The sequence below is a fragment of the Leptodactylus fuscus genome, chromosome 11 (genome assembly GCF_031893055.1).
Source record: "Leptodactylus fuscus isolate aLepFus1 chromosome 11, aLepFus1.hap2, whole genome shotgun sequence".
Classification (NCBI taxonomy): Eukaryota; Metazoa; Chordata; class Amphibia; order Anura; family Leptodactylidae; genus Leptodactylus; species Leptodactylus fuscus.
In genome coordinates, this window is record NC_134275.1 from 47,649,461 (window position 1) to 47,666,808 (window position 17,348).

A 17,348-nucleotide genomic window follows, 5' to 3' on the forward strand; every position below is an offset into this window, starting at 1 on the left:
AAATAAAAAATAAATGGTGAAACTTAAAAAAAATGTAGATTTCTGCAAGCTATATTAAGTGTCATCTAGGTGACAACTTCATTTATTCTTGATTCTATTATCAATACTGTTTCTAATTGTTGAAACAAGTACATGGAGATCTTTGAGTGCGCCTTGGGGGCGGGACTATGCAGGGGAGGAGTTTGCATGGTATTGGTAAACCATGATTGGACTGCATGGGTAGAGATCTTAATTACTGACTTATGTGGAGATTTTAATTGCTCCTTGTGGGCGGGACTGCAGGGGGGAGGAGCTTACACGCCAATGACATCGGCACAGGCCGCGATTTCAATTACTGAAGATTTCCTAATCACGTATAATCCGGATCGAAATGGGATTTTATAAAGAAGTAGTAAATTTAGGAGGAAACGACAATGATTGTATTGGGAGTTCAGCAATGGCTTTTCCATCATGTCTTCCGGCAACCAGAAGTTAAGGCTTGACGTATGCTACTGGGCCCCCTAGTGACTAAATGTGGTGTCTTAAGGTGTTCTTAAAAGGACACTCCAAAGGAAATGCATTGCTGGTAACTTCAAGGACATCAACATTAATTACAGATGTGATATCAAAAGGAAATTTTTAAAAAATGAAGGCCTCGGAGGAGTTTGTCATATTGGTCACTCGTCGTCTCTGTGGATGAGGCGGAGAACTTTGCCGGCGTCACCAGATGTCCCTTTACCCGATCCCTTGGGGGTGGTCCTTCATTAATGGCAATGTTCAGTTATGTCCACCACCACCGCCTTCTTCCAGCTGAAGAGGAAGTAGCCGGTGCCTGCTCCGGCCGCCACAGCGATGCATAGGTAGGCGTTGTAGGTCATGAATATTAACATAAGGAAGTAGCTGACCACAACCTGGATGATGTGAAGAAACGTCTGGAATATGTGGGGGAGGCTCACCATCTGTTGTCTGAGGGAGGAGACAAGAAAGATTTAAAGGTGATGTCTATATAATTTCCTATAGAAGGCCCCTGCAGTCAGATCTGACCTGGGGGAGGAGGGGGATGCTGCATAGTATAATATCATTAATGACCTCCATTGTGTAGTGTGAACACCACAATGGACAGATCTATGAAGCAACCCCCCCCCCCCCCTCTTTTTGATAAAGAGATAGCCCGCCCATGTCTTACCCTACAGTTTTGTGTGTCTCCATTAAGGTGGTGCCATTGGGTCCTGGTACTGGCATGGAGTTATACCGGATACTGACTTGTGACTTCCTGAGGAGGGATTCTCGTGCGATCTTCAGCCCCTCGTACAACATTGCGAGCAGAAAAACGGCCACAAAGGCGCCAGCCATTTCTATACCATGCAGTAGGGAAAGAGATCCAAGTTAGTAGGCGCCATGCCCCTCACCCAGAACAGACATATCATGGAGTGTCCGTCAAATTTCCCCGACTGCTACAGATATAACCCCTCTATATGGGCCTTCAGGTAGTATCAGGTGACCAGAGCTATATATGTTACCTAGACTGACACACACTAACGTATTAACAGGGTAGAGTGGAGATTTGTGGGGTTGGATTGCTTCAAAGGGCATTCTCATCTTATAAAGTGATGGTCTATTGCAAGGATCCCTGACGGATCCCGAAAATGGTGGCTCCGCAGCTCTGCACAGAACCACTCCAGTAGTAAATGGGACTCAGGGCTGCAGCTCTTGCATCTAAAAGGGTCCTAGAGGTCAGACCACCAAACTTAATGTTATATCCCAGCAATTTGGTAATATCTCTTTAAAGCATGTGCACATTTTATTTATCACTTCGCAGCAGCTTAGAAAATGGAGCAACATTGCTAATCTGTATTGTATATACAGCTTATGTGAAGAGCTATGTATTACCATGGTTACAGACTACAAGCAAGCCCTGAGTAGTCTGATCCTACTTTCTATCCTCTGTCTCCTCTTGTACTGTCTGTAGGTTATTAAGAAGAGGGGGAAGAGCAAAAGGTGAAGCAAATGAATCTAGATGAAGATGTATGGTGTCATTGACTAATGTGGGATGAGGTCACCAATGGCTGACCCTGCACGTACTGACCTCCCGCTGTATTGATCACCAGCCCCGAGAACAGAAGCTCCACGTTGTCATATCCAAAGTAAAACACCATGTGCTGTGCAGGAAAACAAAGAGCAGACAGTCAGTGGTCATTGACAATGGCTTCCCTAGCTGTACTCCACCCATGAGGTCCCACCAGAAGTCAGATCCTGCAAAGTCATCCTCCCAGCTTTTTTAGGCTCTGAATAGCTAGTAATGCAGCTTTGTCCTGTAGTGCTGCATAACTGGATAGATTTGCAGGAGACAGAAAGCTGGGTGTATAGGATTCCTCTCACCACCATGATAGAACAGAGGTATGGTATGACCCACAGACTCTTCCATCTTATCTATGCCAAGACATCTCTCCTGAAAGACTCCCTACAAGGTGGACTCACCATCATATGCATAGAGCCTCCATCTCCACCTCCACCGTGGTGATGCCCAGTCGTAGTGTCGTGGTGACCGGCGTGGGGGTCAGATGTGGTCATGCCATGGTGGGACATTTTGGAAACCTTCAAAAACAGCTACTCTGTCAAACCTATAAAAGAAACAAAAAGCATAAAACTTTCGACTCATTGTGGCATTATTTTCTTTATCTGTAGAGTTTGTTGTAAACTGTAAGTCCAACTATATAAAGATACAATGTTATTGTGTACAGTTGTACAGCGAAAAATACAATAGATAAAGATATAATGTAACACTGGTTTATAGAAATTGTATCATCCAGTAGGGGGAAATAATGAGCACAGCAAAAATCTCCATACTGTAACCTGGCATCCAAAACCAAAAATCGCACCAGCCATTCTACTGAATTTCAGTTCTCCACAAGAACAGGTAACTCAGTGTTGTCATCAATCAAGCACAGCCTTGTTACCTAGTAACTGTCTGATTCTAGAGTTCCCCTTTAAGTTCAGCAGTGCTCCAAGGTAAGAGATGACAACCCATATATCAGTATAAAAAACAGGACACGCTTCACCTGGAAATCATCAGTGAGAAGCAGAGAGAACTAGTCAAATGTCACTAGATGACTATCTGACCAGACAGCGCCCCCGGGGGACAGACCTCACTTCTGTGTTTACCATTCACTGGCACCAACTGCAGATTAGATCTGTGAAACTGAAGAAGTGAGATCTAAAAAACAGAGACAACCTGTCTGTAGCATCAGGAAACTAGCCAATCGAGGCTCAAATGTAGTCCAAGTCTAACATGTGTAGTAGTCACTATGTACATACATGACATTACTTATCCTGTACTAATCCTGAGATATATCCTGTATTATACTCCAGAGCTGCGCTCACTATTCTGCTGGTACAGTCACTGTGTACATACATTACATTACTTATCCTGTACTGATCCTGAATTACATCCTGTATTATACTCCAGAGCTGCACTCACTATTCTGCTGGTGCAGTCACTGTGTACATACATTACTTATCCTGTACTGATCCTGAGTTACATCCTGTATTATACTCCAGAGCTGCGCTCACTATTCTGCTGGTACAGTCACTGTGTACATACATTACATTACTTATCCTGTACTGATCCTGAATTACATCCTGTATTATACTCCAGAGCTGCACTCACTATTCTTCTGGTGCAGTCACTGTGTACATACATTACTTATCCTGTACTGATCCTGAGTTACATCCTGTATTATACTCCAGAGCTGCGCTCACTATTCTGCTGGTACAGTCACTGTGTACATACATTACATTACTTATCCTGTACTGATCCTGAGTTACATCCTGTATTATACTCCAGAGCCGCGCTCACTATTCTGCTGGTACAGTCACTGTGTACATACATTACTGATCCTGTACTGATCCTGAGTGACATCCTGTAATATACTCCAGAGCTGCGCTCAATATTCTGCTGGTGTTGTCACTGTATACATACATTACATTACATATCTTGTACTGATGCTGAGATACATCCTGTAATATACTCCAGAGCTGCACTCACTATTCTGCTGGTGCAGTCACTGTGTACATACATTACATTACTTATCCTGTACTGATCCTGAGTTACATCCTGTATTAAACTCCAGAGCTGCACTCACTATTCTGCTGGTGCAGTCAATGTGTACATACATTCATTACTTATCCTGTACTGATCCTGAGTTACATCCTGTATTAAACTCCAGAGCTGCACTCACTATTCTGCTGGTGCAGTCAATGTGTACATACATTACTGATCCTGTACTGATCCTGAGTGACATCCTGTAATATACTCCAGAGCTGCGCTCAATATTCTGCTGGTGTTGTCACTGTATACATACATTACATTACATATCTTGTACTGATGCTGAGATACATCCTGTAATATACTCCAGAGCTGCACTCACTATTCTGCTGGTGCAGTCACTGTGTACATACATTACATTACTTATCCTGTACTGATCCTGAGTTACATCCTGTATTAAACTCCAGAGCTGCACTCACTATTCTGCTGGTGCAGTCAATGTGTACATACATTCATTACTTATCCTGTACTGATCCTGAGTTACATCCTGTATTAAACTCCAGAGCTGCACTCACTATTCTGCTGGTGCAGTCAATGTGTACATACATTCATTACTTATCCTGTACTGATCCTGAGTTACATCCTGTATTATACTCTAGAGCTGCGCTCACTATTCTGCGAGTGCAGTCACTGTGTACATACATTACTTATACTGTACTGATCCTGAGTTACATCCTGTATTATACTCCAGAGCTGCACTCACTATTCTGTTGTATACATACATTAGTCAGCAGAATAGTAAGTGGATTTGGCAGATTTCATTGTATTCACATATAGTGGTGTCCACAGATCAGTTCCTGCACCCCCTCCCCTATTGTGATGTATTATAAGCATCCCCCTCCTCCCTCCTGGTGTCTGCAGGTTTGGGTCTTATCTCGGTAACCAGATTACACATGACATATACGGTGCGGTCAGTTGGTGCCTGCGGCTTGTTCTCTGCCATCTCTGTGCACATCTCACGCATCAGGATTATTACCAGTAATCACATTAGACTGGACCAAACTCAATTTATATCACAGACATTACGCCCAATAATTTGTCACTTCTTCCTGTTTTTTTGCTTTTTGGGTATTTTTATAGTCCAATTTTCTTCTACGATTCACTTACAAAGAGCGCCCCCTGCAGGGTGCATGGGTCATGTGATTTTTATTTTGTCCTCTTTGCAGACAATCCCATCTAGACCTTGCAATTACTATGAGGTCTCCGAGCCCGCGGTCACCTGGGCAGGGCACATCCTACTGTACGCCGCACAATAACGGCGTGTTTACCATGTAAGGCCCCCTGTGATACAATATACACACAGCTCAGTCAGTACATCCTGTCAGCGGCCCCGCTCCAGGATGTCATGTGTTAAGTCCTAAGCTACAAAGTTATGGGTCCTCTGAAGCTCTGACATTGTAATGTAACATCCCCCCTCCCAAAACTGCTTCACTTGGAGGATCCCAGGAAGCCACTGTAGGCCTCAAACTAATGCAGAGAGCGGTTTCCCATGGCTACCAATCACATTTCAGCTCTTATTTTTCCAGAGCAGGTAAAATAAAAGCAGTGATCTCATTGGTTGCTATGGCTATCAGTGGTCTCAGCTCACAGCAAAATGGCAGCAGGAGTTTACTGTGCTGGTCCTGGCAGGTTACATCATGGACGCCAGAAAGCATTACGTAATCTGGGCGTTCATGGAGATGAGGTGAAAACATTGAGCAAGATTGGAAACTGGAGCTGGAGGCTTAAAATAGATTCTCCCTGCAAAGAGTTAAAGGGATTCTATCATTCTATCATTAGAATCCCTTTCCGAACTAAGACCACGTCAGAATAGCCTTAAGAAAAGCGACTCTTCTCCTACCTTTATTATTCTGATCCATTCCGCTGTTCCGGTGTTTTTTTCGCTGTATGCAAATGAGTCTTCAGAAAGCACATGGGGGCGTTCCCCTTTGCTCAAAAAGCACAGGGGGCATCCCCTGTGCTGTCTGAAGACTCTCCAGCGACGCCTCCATCTTCTCCTGACTGTTTCTTTGCCGCGTCATCATCCGCATCTTTAGCCAAAAGAGCCGACTGTGCATGTCCGTCATTTTCCTGTGGCCGAACAAATGCTCTTTTAAGAGGCCACAGGAAAATGGCCGACAGACATGAACAGTCGGCTCTTTCAGCGGAAGATGAGGTGAAGAGGCACTCAGGAGAAGAAGGAGGAGTCACTGGAGAGTCTTCGGACAGCACAGGGGAACGCCCCCTGTACTTTCTGAAGACTCATTTGCATACAGCGTAATAACACTGGAACGGCGGCGCGGATCAGAATAATAAAAGTAGGAGAAGAGTCGCCTTTCTTAAGGCTATTCTGACGTGGTCTTGTTCAAAAAGGGATTCTAATGATGGAATCCCTTCAGTAATGGAATGAGGAAGGACGAGAGGCCATAAAACTGCGAGTCATAGAGGAGGACTTGTCTGTACATTACATAGGCAGCTCATCATTGAAATGGACATCATGCAATACTTCATTTCCCCTCTGGGGGTGCTGTATGAAAACTCAACAACTATTGACTGGTTCCCCCACAAATCATTAGGGGTCAACCTTTACTTGTTAAAGTATCCTACTAATGAAAAGGGATTGTGTAAAGTGGCCATCCCCCATTAACCCCTTCCGCTCTATGCCGTAGTATTACATCGCGCTGAGCGTATATTGCACACCGTAGCGCAAGGACCATGCTGTATTATACAGCCCAATCCCGGGCTAGTCAGAATATGCTAACAGTTAACCCATTAGATGCTCTGATCAGTAATGATCAAAGGTCCACAGCACCCCCCTCTCAGGTCTCTGTGGTTATATTGTGGAGTCCGAGGTGTTGTCATGGCAGCTAGGAGACCAATCCTGGTTGTCTTTCCGTATTATACAGAGGGAGAGTATGTTCCATGTACTGTAATAAAGAAGTACCGGGATCAAAATGGCGATTTACATAATACTGATATCGATACGGTATTACATAAATGTAATGACCCATCGGGCACAACTGTCATGTCAGTTATAATGCCGAGAGATCGCCATAAAAATAGAACACAGAAAATAAAGGATTTTTTTTTTTTTTTTTTTTTTTTTTTTTTTTTTTTAACATGGATCCCCCCCAAAAAAATTAATAATGATTTGATTTAGCTTTTATGTGTACCCACTGAAAGCACAACTCTCCTTGTAAAGAATAAGCCCTCACATGTCGACAGAAAAAAGAAAGTAAAAAAAATTGTCCTGCATACATAAAGGGTTAAATATTTCTACAATTCTTTATAAAAAAATAAATAAATACAAATTAGATATACATTGGATGTTTCTTTTGGTTTTGTATTGCCTTTGGCAGAGAGGATATGCCCAATGTGTAGACCCTGTGTATGCGCCCCCAGAGTACTGCACCTTCAAAACCAAAAATAAGAGAATATAATGGACTATAACAAGAAAAACGTTTGCAGCGTTATCCGCCTTTGGAAATAATACAAAACATTACAAGCACACACATCATAATAGTGAACCCATTGCATTACACATGCCCATTGGTCCTGGAAGCTGAGATACAAGCTGCTGTTTGCTGGGTCCTCAAGGAGTTTTTGCTCCAGCTATACTGACCTGTAGCACTGGTGACTCTGCACACAGCTCCTTATAACTTGGCTTCCTTAATCCCCACCCATCCAGACTACTGCCGCTCTAAATCCAAACCACCATAGAACATAATGGAGAATTGTAATAGAAGCAGCGCTCACCAGTCCAGAGAAGAACTCGTGATGTGTCCCTGGGGTGACGGAGCTTAGATACTCACAGGACACTCCACCCCTGATCGGTCATCATTTACATGTGCATCATCCAGTCACTAATATGGCCCCTGGCACATACCTGTGTGGTATAATATGTGCAGCATGCATAGAGAGAAGGTTTAACCCTTTAAGGGCAACAAAACAATACATACTACATATAGAATAGAGGAAAGCGTAAAACATATAATACACGTCTATGGGAAATCCAAAAACAGCAGAGCACCCCTATCCCAGATGACAAGGCCAATCTATTGGCCATCCATACAAAAGCGATTTGTACGTTGCCCTTTAAACATCTGATTTTTTTGCCCTCGGGCTGCTCGTCCCTGATTGAGCCCTTACAAGACAACCGTGTCAGACATTCCCTAAAAGTACACACAACACAAGACGTGGAGCCAAACACTGCAACACCATGGCACAATACGGAGATTCCTCATGGTCATTTCCTTGTTGGCAGGTCAAAAACAAGAAAGTCTTGAAAGAAAACAACCAAAAACCATACAAAATGTACTACAAAAATACCAGAATCAAAAAAAAAAAAAAAAAAAGTCAATGAGGTGTCAAGAAAAAAAAACAAAAAAAAATTATGAAAAAATAAGTAGAGAAAATGAATCACTAAAATACCAAACAGAGAAAACAAAAGACATGTATATAAAACATGGGGTACTTGTATTTCCCCCTTTTTCGATGGGAAACTATTTGGAGCTAGTGATGACCCCTTCCCCCGTTGACCCAATTTAAGACTCCATTGTCCATTGACCTTGGTGGAACTTTTTGGATTAAAAACCAAGACCTGAATGAATTAGGGCATAATAGTGGGTGCTTGGGTTAGGGGCTCCCACTATTCATCGCTGGTGGTCACGTGGTCTGGATGATGAAGGAGGGGTGAATGAGTCATTGACATGCCGCAGATAGGACAAGTTGGAACCTTTCCTGGTGACCCAATTTAAGACGCCATTGCACTCTTGAGAGCTGAGCCCCACTGGCACTGGTTTGGGGTCAAAAGCCAAGACCTGCATACATTAGGGCACTAGATGAGGTCCTGTTTTTGGGGCTCGTCTCACACCTTATAATATCCTTTCAGTTACAACATATGAAATTCAAAAAAAATTTCCATTACTGGACAATTGTAGCTTTATTGATTTGGCAACAAAGTACAGTATTGGGAATGATTGTTCCTTTTAGAAAGATAAATGAAGATAATATTGATATAGTTCATGTCACACCCAGACACTACTGAAAGACACCACCAGTGGTCATGTGTTCAGCTTGGTCTTATCTACACAGGTAAATAGGACACCTGAGGAGGGGTGAAAGATCCATTGACATTCTACAGATAAGACAGGTTAATTGCAATGCACACACTTAAGTACAGGAGAACTTTCTTATCAGTCACAGTCTTCAGTAAACACATTTTCGAGGTGTCAGCATTACATATGGTTACACCATCCCCTCTGACATACTGCTATATCATAGAGAGTGAGGTTGGGCATATGTAGTTTGATAGTAAGATATCTATAGTAAGCAGAAGATGGGGTTGAATTTTAACCACAAGGATCACATGACCAAGGGATCAGATGTCCTCCACCACCCAACTCCTTCTGATACTGTACCAGTCAAGACCAAGTGGAGGAGGAATGAGGCACCGACGAACCCCAGTCCTGTTCCCCACTATCTAAAGTTTGGCCCATATATGCTTTAAAGGGAGTCGATCATTAGAAAATGACCTTTTGAAGTAATGGCACGTTGGAATAGCGTTACCCCTGTGCTGCGAGCACACCCAATTCTTCACCTCTCGCTGCCCCTTAGTGCATTCTCTTTACATCCCCCTGCATATTCTCCTGTTCTTCTGCCTTGGGTAGGCATCCGACACTGCGCGATACGTGCTACTAATCCCGCGCATGCGCAGTCAGCTCTGCCACTTCAGGTTCGGATAGAGCCGACTGCGCATGCTCTGTCCACCATTTTGCAGTGGCCTTTTACACACGTGCTCGGGGAACAGGGATAAGGCTTCCAGTGCTCCTTGAAGAGTAATTTGCATATCAAGAAAACCAGGTTGATTAGAAAAGCGGCTGCAAGGATCAATGAATGAAAGGTATGCCTAGCAAAGCCTATGTAAAGATATGCTTATTTAAAAAAACGATCAATGGTAGACTCCCTTTAAGGAAACTTAAAAAAAAAATGAAAACTACAATAAAGTTGTTTTTTTTAAATAGAGAGAGAAAGTGGAAAATATAAACTATGAAAAAATGAAAACCAATAAATCAAACACATCTAAGTCACTGGATTCGGAGAGTGCAGTGCAGTTTCTGATCTCTCCCCTTGGCTGGGTGCGTACATTGCAGACACGCAGCACTTACACGCTTGTCTCTCCTACCAATCCCCCAATTACAACGATTTATGGCTGCTCAAAGTCTCTGAAAGTGAAGTCCATCAGTGATCAGCAGAGCCCCTGCCCCATTTATGGCTGCCCCACCAATCATTAACCAAGCAGCGAGAAGATAACAGGACTATATACAAAAACCATATAAAGATCCAGGAAAAAAGTAATGGCCATTCAGGATCCCTAGAAAGGAGGATGACAATGCCTTGGCTTCTTATCATGGATGTTGTCAGTGGTTGTCAACTAGGATATTAATATTGTACTGAAAAATAGAATAGCGTACATGACGTCCTGCGGAGCACCTGAGATAGTACAGGAAACCCAGCTCTGTGTAGTCAAATGCACAGCCCCGCAGGGCCTGCCTGCCCGGTAGTCACAGACTGATCCTTATTAACCTGCATGCAAGGCTGGGAGAGGAACAAGGAAATAAAGGATCTGCAAAGGAAGCAATAACAACCGGCATACGTGCCAAGATGGTGGATTACACAAGAGGAGAGCCAAAACTGTGATTATATCATACCTGATACCTTCTACACTATACACATATATACCACCACCACACTAATTGTGTACATATAATGCAATTCTACATCTATAGGGGGCAGTATTATAGTAGTTATATTCTTGTACATAGGAGCAGTATTATAGTAGTTATATTCTTGTACATAGGAGCAGTATTATAGTAGTTATATTCTTGTACATAGGAGCAGTATTATAGTAGTTATATTCTTGTACATAGGGGCAGTATTATAGTAGTTATATTCTTGTACATAGGAGCAGTATTATAGTAGTTTGATTCTTGTACATAGGAGCAGTATTATAGTAGTTATATTCTTGTACATAGGAGGTAGTATTATAGTAGTTATATTCTTGTACATAGGAGCAGTATTATAGTAGTTATATTCTTGTACATAGGAGCAGTATTATAGTAGTTATATTCTTGTACATAGGAGCAGTATTATAGTAGTTATATTCTTGTACATAGGAGTAGTATTATAGTAGTTATATTCTCTCTTTTCTTTTTCTTTTGTAGATTGTGAGCCCCACATAGAGCTCACAATGTACATTATTTTTTTTCCCTATCAGTATGTCTTTGGAATATGGGATGGAAATCCATGCAAACACGGGGAGAACATACAAACTCCTTGCAGATGGTTTTTTTTGCCCTTGGCTGGATTTGAACACCAGGACTCCAGCGCTGCAAGGCTGAAGTTCTAACCACTGAGCCACCGTGTGGCCCTTACAGTAGTTATATTCTTGTACATAGGAGCAATATTATAGTAGTTATATTCTTGTACATAGGAGCAATATTATAGTAGTTATATTCTTGTACTTTGGAGCAGTATTATAGTAGTTATATTCTTATACATAGTAGGTAGTATTATAGTAGTTATATTCTTATACATAGTAGGTAGTATTATAGTAGTTATATTCTTGTACATAGGAGCAGTATTATAGTAGTTATATTCTTATACATAGTAGGTAGTATTATAGTAGTTATATTCTTGTACATAGGAGCAATATTATAGTAGTTATATTCTTGTACATAGGAGCAATATTATAGTAGTTATATTCTTGTACTTTGGAGCAGTATTATAGTAGTTATATTCTTATACATAGTAGGTAGTATTATAGTAGTTATATTCTTATACATAGTAGGTAGTATTATAGTAGTTATATTCTTGTACATAGGAGCAGTATTATAGTAGTTATATTCTTGTACTTTGGAGCAATATTATAGTAGTTATATTCTTATACATAGTAGGTAGTATTATAGTAGTTATATTCTTGTATATAGGAGGTAGTATTATATTAGTTATATACTTGTACATAGGAGCAGTATTATAGTAGTTATATTCTTGTACATAGGAGCAATATTATAGTAGTTATATTCTTGTACTTTGGAGCAGTATTATAGTAGTTATATTCTTATACATAGTAGGTAGTATTATAGTAGTTATATTCTTATACATAGTAGGTAGTATCATAGTAGTTATATTCTTGTACATAGGAGCAGTATTATAGTAGTTATATTCTTGTACTTTGGAGCAATATTATAGTAGTTATATTCTTATACATAGTAGGTAGTATTATAGTAGTTATATTCTTGTACATAGGAGGTAGTATTATATTATATACTTGTACATAGGGACAGTAATATAGTAGTTATATTCTTGTACATAGGGGGCAGTATTATAGTAGTTTTAGTGTAATATATGTGAAGTAAAGGGATTACTATGCCAGGGATGTTGATATGTCGGGCGAGTGGGGTTGCCCCTTAATCTCCTATTAAGTATTAGTCCGGTTAGCGGAGTCCTCAGGCTCCTCCATACAGTCACCATTGTTCGGCTCTGTTCCCAGTCTAGGCTGCAAATTATTCCGGCTAATGAGGATTCTTCTTGTTTGTGACCACTGAGCTGGAGTGTGAAATAATAGGCACATATTTGATCATAGCAGACTGTCGACATACTTACTAAGCTTCCCTGGAGCGGATCTCTCTGTGAGAGTGGACTGAACCCTGAAGTTCTGACACACAGCTCATAGACTATGCATATAACTTTTGCTGCGACTCCCACTGAAATGAATGGGATTGCTCTCACACCGAGTCTTCAATAGCTGCTCTCTTCTCTGGCGTTCATAGAAATTTCCGGACAATGTTGCAAATTATTTTGATTCAACAAGTTGCAAAACAAAAATGCAAACAATCCCTCGATTTCACAATGGTACAGTCCAATTTACAAAAACAGAACCATGTGTACTCAAACTTCCCAACTACTGTCTCTTAAAGGGACAGACGCACATTTGCCTGGCCACATATAGGGAGCCATTTTGTATTTCTATTAGTTTTTGGGAAAGTTGGGTGACAATCTGTATGGCTGCCAAGATCCCAACACAGCTTTCCCAGATTCCTGAGCGGTAAATTTGCAGAGATCCAGCTGCTGGTGAATCTAATCTAAGAAACCCCCAGGACACAGAGTGCAATGTGATCCTTTGACGCTATACTGTCTCAGTCACATGATCAGGAATCACACGACTGAACTATATGACCTAAGTGGTCACCGCGTGGCGAGAAAGGGAGTTACTTCCTCTTTTTCAGAGGGAGAAGATTATATAAAAAGTCCTTTCATTGTCTTCTCATTCTTATGGATTCACATATTCCTGGGAAAGCTGGGTGACAACCAATATAGCTCCTGTTGCAGTTGTCACCCAACTTTCCCATAAAGCTAAAGGGCAAATATGTGTAGAACGTGCACTGTAAAACTTTGAAGATCTGCCATTTAGGAGACTGAATGGCAAGTATGGGAGTGAGGAATGCGTATTGCAAAACCATGAAGATCTACCATTTAGGAGCTTGGGAAAGCTGGGTGACAGCCCCCCTGAATAGTGTCATGGCAGTGGTCATCACCCTGCTTTTCCAGTAACAGATAGTATTGGTGGAAATAAATCAGGGACATTTTGCACATTTCGGTCCAGGCAATGTTACAAGTGACAAAATCCCTGCAGTGTTTGTGGCCGATGTAATCAGAGCAAACACTACAATAAACATGGAGAGAGCCAAGCAAAACAAGCAGGGCCAATGTCCAGGCCATGTGCAAATACGTGGGCCTGGACACATGGGCTGGGAAAAGGTGGAGCCTCAGGACGATTCATCATCTGGTTTATTTTTGCTGCTTGTCAGATTATTGGGATTGCCAGATTATAGGATTGAGTAAAGGGTTAAAAGCAAGCAGAGCGGGGACTGCAGTGTAACAGTAGGATCATAGTGGTCATGTATGTAGCCTGCAAGTGCCCTCACATTACCCTGTAATCGCAGACAAGCCCTTCACAGGGGGCAGCGTGGCCCCCAGAGTCAGCGGGAATAATCCTGAAAAGTAGCTGCCAAGATTTCTGCACAAGTCTGGAGCTCAATCTGTAGAGGAGTGAAAAATGGCATCTGCTGTGAGATACGACCAGTGACTATATGGGCATACATAGGACAGAAAGTCTACCATATATACACATAGAACATACAGGGTGGCGGTATTCAGCAGCATGATGTCATGCAGAAACCTGATCTATGACTGTAATGATACTATGTAACGTCTCTGTGTGTATTGATGCAATTTTGTCAGTGACCCGGGCAGTGGTGATACAATGTATCCGAGACAATACAAGGCGGAATACACTGCACTATATACAGAATGATCTCCAGTACATCAAGCAGCACCTATAGACATCAGGATGTGACTACGCCATCACCATAAAGCCTGGGAGGGCAACAGTTAACCCTGCAGCTGCCTCTGTTTGTAGATGACAAATATGGTCAGCAAAGACAATAGGGGCAACTAGCACCATACCCTAACAAGCCCAATGTGTGCTGCATGCAATTTGCCCCTAGGATTATTCTGGTGGGATTATATAGGCACTATAAGGCACTGTTGTTATTGCACAATACGATATGCCATTAGTTATTTAGACACTATATGGCAGTAGTACACAGGTACCATTTCTTATGTTATTACTTGTACTGGCACTACAGCTTGTTGTTATGTTTCCTCCTTCACACTAGACACATCAGCACTGTATGGCAACATTATATATGTTTTTTTTGATTAAACTCCTCCACTGTTCCAAGACATTATATATGCAGTTTATGTATTGTTTGACAGTATTAACACTACCATATAGCACAATTTGTTCATTATATGCTACTAGACATATAGTCACCATATGGCAGTATTATATGTTGTTGTTATATCTAGTATTGGCACCACAACAGGGAAATATATGGAGATGTAGCATGGCATAGTTATTTGCTCCCTATACGACACTAAGGATACAGTAACTTGTAGCAGTATTATATGGCGCAGTTATTACTGGCAGAACGCTATATACATTATATGCTTCTATTATTATCACTACTACAGTACTGTTACATATTCTCTACATGATAATGGACATACAGGCACTATATGGCAGTATTACACAGGGCTATACTTTACAGTTATTCGTAGTTTAGATACTACAGCAAGACACTTATACCTTCTCAATATGACACCAGATACATACAGGCACTATATGGCAGTACTGGTAGGTGAAGAGGGTACCCATCCACAGCCTGGCTTCTTAAAATTTAACTTTTAATTCATGATAGGTTAAAAAAATACAAAAAGATGTGCAAGAAAAAGAAAAATACATAGTGAAAAAAGAATTAAAAAGCGCAAGTTGCGCTTTTTAATTCTTTAATTTTTTTTTCACTATGTATTTTTCTTTTTCTTGCACATCTTTTTGTATTTTTTAACCTATCATGAATTAAAAGTTAAATTTTAAGAAGCCAGGCTGTGGATGGGTACCCTCTTCACCTACCAGTAAATTTATTCCGGCTTTGTCGAAGTCCCAAAGCACACATCGTACACCCTGAAGACTTCGGTATAAAATGGTGAGTTGGAGCCGAAACATAATTTTGTTGGTACTATATGGCAGTAATACATGGGCACTCTACTTTACAGTTATTGCTAGTATACATTAGTACAAGACACTTATACCTTCTCTATATGACTCCAATTATGTACAGGCATTATACGGCAGTATTATATGGCCAATATACTGTATTCTTATAACTAGTGTTATCTCTAGCCTTGGGCCCCTCACACCTTGTATCCAGGGCCCTCCACAGACCCCGCTGTGACCCTGGTGACGGTGGTGTTCAATAGCTGATACATTATAATTAATCTCTGGCGATATTTTCATCTGATGACCTGTACCCATAGCCCTGGCAGGCAGCCACATTGTCACAAAAACCAAACTCTGCCAAACCCTCGCGGTTTGCACCGCTCACATCTCCGCAGAATGTTTTCTTTCATTTCCTCATTCGCAGCTGACGAGGCGGCGACCAAAATTTTTTTTTATAGAAATGTTAATTATAAGATGTGAAGAACATAAAGCACATTAATGTCATAACCACTGAAATGTGAGCAAACTGGAGAGGGGGATGGGAGATTAAACCTGCAGGCTGTCAATCACCCAATGACTCCACCCACTGGACACAGAACCCCAGAGCAAGCAGGAATTTAAAGGGGTAAAGTACAAATTAATAATCTGCCGACTCCTCCAGTCTGTAACGTGTGAGCTGTCAGACACACTATAGCCTGAGTTGTCAGATCAGGAGGGAACCTTTAACTTAAAGGGGAAATTTACAATTGTCTGTACGGACTGAAACTACTGGTCTTCCTAGGGCACGTCAAGCAGGCTAAGGCAACACAGCGACTTAAGATGCCATTAAAGAACACCATGTGGACTAGCGACTCCCTCACCAATATAAATCACATTGGGATCCAGTGGGTCCTTGCAGGGGGCAATCTTGAGTCACGTCCAAAGTGGCCACAATATAGAGCTCGCCTGCCTCTAGGACAGTATCTGGCCACACAGTACACTGCCATGCTTCTACCTGTCATAATGTGATAGAAACCATAAAGGCAAAGGCGACAAGAACTACAACACCCAGCAGGTATCTAGGCAAAAAAAATTATATCACAATAGCTGCCCCCACAAATGTCACTTTGACACATGCAAACACAGAAATAGGAGGAGGAGCCCCCTGCACCCAAAGAGTAGCATTCTGCCCCTGAACCTGCCCCATGGGGCAGACCCGCTCTAGGTGCACCCTTAATATTAACCTTTAGTATCCCCCGGCTACTGACATCCTGGCATTAGGAGAAGCCCCTCCTGGTAGGTCCTGCAGAGCATTGCTCTATTACTACAGGCTGCAGAGCATCTCACCAGCCACACTAGTAAGTACAACGCCTTACTGAGGAGTGACCTGTGCCCGACACATGACCTTACAGAGCTGTCCCCTCCAGGCAGGGCCCCCTCACCTGCTGCTCCCGCCGCTCTCTCTGACCGCTGTCACCTCAGACCTCCACAGCCACGGCCGCTAACTCTGACACATCCGCCGAGAAGAGCCTGCCTACTGACGTCACCGCGGGGCGGAGCGAAAGAGATTCCTTCAATGAAAACTCTTACCTAGCCACGCCCTCATCTGCCAATCAGCTCCCGCGACTCACCAAAGTCGCCCTCTTATTGGTTGACCACAGCGAGGCTTGAAACACGCAGAAG

At 42.1% G+C, this 17,348-nt stretch overlaps 1 protein-coding gene across 1 annotated transcript; it reads right to left on the reverse strand.

Annotated features, from left to right (window-relative positions):
• Window positions 1-25: 25 nt before the first annotated feature.
• SLC31A1 (solute carrier family 31 member 1) lies at window positions 26-17,200 on the reverse strand. Its single transcript, XM_075259534.1, has 5 exons — window positions 17,108-17,200; window positions 2,458-2,600; window positions 2,066-2,138; window positions 1,166-1,334; window positions 26-945 (listed from the first exon to the last, which is right to left on the reverse strand). Exons 2-5 carry the CDS (start codon window positions 2,563-2,565, stop codon window positions 744-746), a joined length of 552 nt encoding a protein of 183 aa, XP_075115635.1. The 5' UTR covers window positions 2,566-2,600; window positions 17,108-17,200; the 3' UTR covers window positions 26-743.
• Between the last annotated feature and the right edge of the window lie 148 nt (window positions 17,201-17,348).